Source organism: Anarrhichthys ocellatus, unplaced genomic scaffold (assembly GCF_004355925.1).
Source record: "Anarrhichthys ocellatus isolate YVR2014 unplaced genomic scaffold, GSC_Weel_1.0 scaffold3330, whole genome shotgun sequence".
NCBI lineage: Eukaryota > Metazoa > Chordata > Actinopteri > Perciformes > Anarhichadidae > Anarrhichthys > Anarrhichthys ocellatus.
Window position 1 is genome coordinate 1,590 of NW_022283304.1, and position 1,402 is coordinate 2,991.

A 1,402-nucleotide genomic window follows, 5' to 3' on the forward strand; every position below is an offset into this window, starting at 1 on the left:
TGTGTGTGTGTGTGTGTGTGTGTGTGTGTGTGTGTGTGTGTGTAGGATGTGGCTGATATCCAGATCGATACCGGTGACCTGATGGAGTGTTTGGTTCAGAATAAACACCAGAAGGAGATGAACGACAAGTGTTCAGTCGGCGTTACACACTTCCAGCTGGTCAGTCTCTTCTTCCTCCTCTTTGTTCAACTATTAGTATTATTTTATAGTTTCACTTAAATGTGTGTATTTGACATATTTGATCAACGTAGTGTTGTGCCTGCTCCATATGTTATATTAATATAAATGTAAGGGCCTTTACAGCTTTAGTAGGGGTGAGTTTGATGATTGTTCTTTAAATTTATATTTCGAATCCGTTTCAGATATTTCTATATAACAGTTATAATAATAATATAACAGTTGATCCAGCAGGAGTTAATGAACGCTGGCGTCTGAAGCAGCTGCTCCTTCACGTAAACACCGTGTTGCTCTGCTGGTTTCTAGAAGACTGTGCCGCTTTAACGGGTCCCTCGGGGACATTTAGTGGTTACAACGTCCAGCAGGACAACAGAGAGAGAATGGAGGACACCGGTGATGAGCCTGTCTCGCTGTGGTTGTTGCTGTTCGATATGACTGATGACAGTAAATGCTCAACTTTCAGGTCCAGATGAAGGATTTCCGGTTCTCCTATAAGTTCAAGATGGCCTGTAAGGAGGACGTTCTCCGCTTGTGTCCAAACATCAAGAAAAAGTGAGTTTGATTTCCATGAAAACATCCAGAAAACTGGAAACTTAAAGTTGACACTTGACCTTTACGCCGCAGGGTGGACGTGGTGATCTGCCTCAGTACCACGGTGAAGAACGACACGCTGCAGGAGGCCCGGGAGCAGCGGGTCTCACTGAAGTGTCGTAAACAGCTGCGAGTGGAGGAGCTGGAGATGGTACCACACACACACACACACACACACACACACACACACACACACACACACACACACACACGTTGACGTTTGTAAGATAGACCTTACAGTGTGACAGCGTGACTCTCCTTCCTTCTCAGTCGGAGGACATTCGGTTGGAACCAGAGTTGTACGATCCGTGTAAGTCCGACATCAGCCGTCTGTGTCCCAACGTGGCCTTCGGTAACGCTCAGGTGAGGAGCGTCTGGGAAAAGAAAAAGAAAAAGCATTCTGTTCATGTTTGTGGTGTTAAACTCTTCTTCTTCCTCCTCCTCCTCCTCCTCTTCTTCCTCTTCCTCCTCCTCCTCAGATGATCGAGTGTCTGAAGGAGCAGAAGAAGCAGCTCAGTCAGCGCTGCCACCAGCGGATCTTCAGGCTGCAGGAGGTCGAGATGACCGACCCCGAGCTCGACTACCAGCTGATGAGAGTCTGCAAGCAGATGATCAAGGTGGGAGGGGAGGGGGG

The 1,402-nt window shown here is 47.5% G+C and overlaps 1 protein-coding gene across 1 annotated transcript in view; it reads left to right on the top strand.

Annotated features, from left to right (window-relative positions):
* The window catches only part of LOC116378893 (Golgi apparatus protein 1-like), a gene marked incomplete at its 5' end in the record, with an annotated part of 5,114 nt that overhangs the window by 960 nt on the left and 2,752 nt on the right, over positions 1-1,402 (top strand). The window contains 5 exons of the mRNA XM_031840799.1: positions 46-159; positions 641-729; positions 802-919; positions 1,039-1,131; positions 1,248-1,385. Of these exons, the coding sequence (XP_031696659.1) occupies positions 46-159; positions 641-729; positions 802-919; positions 1,039-1,131; positions 1,248-1,385 (552 nt within the window). The remainder of the gene's footprint in view (positions 1-45; positions 160-640; positions 730-801; positions 920-1,038; positions 1,132-1,247; positions 1,386-1,402) is intronic.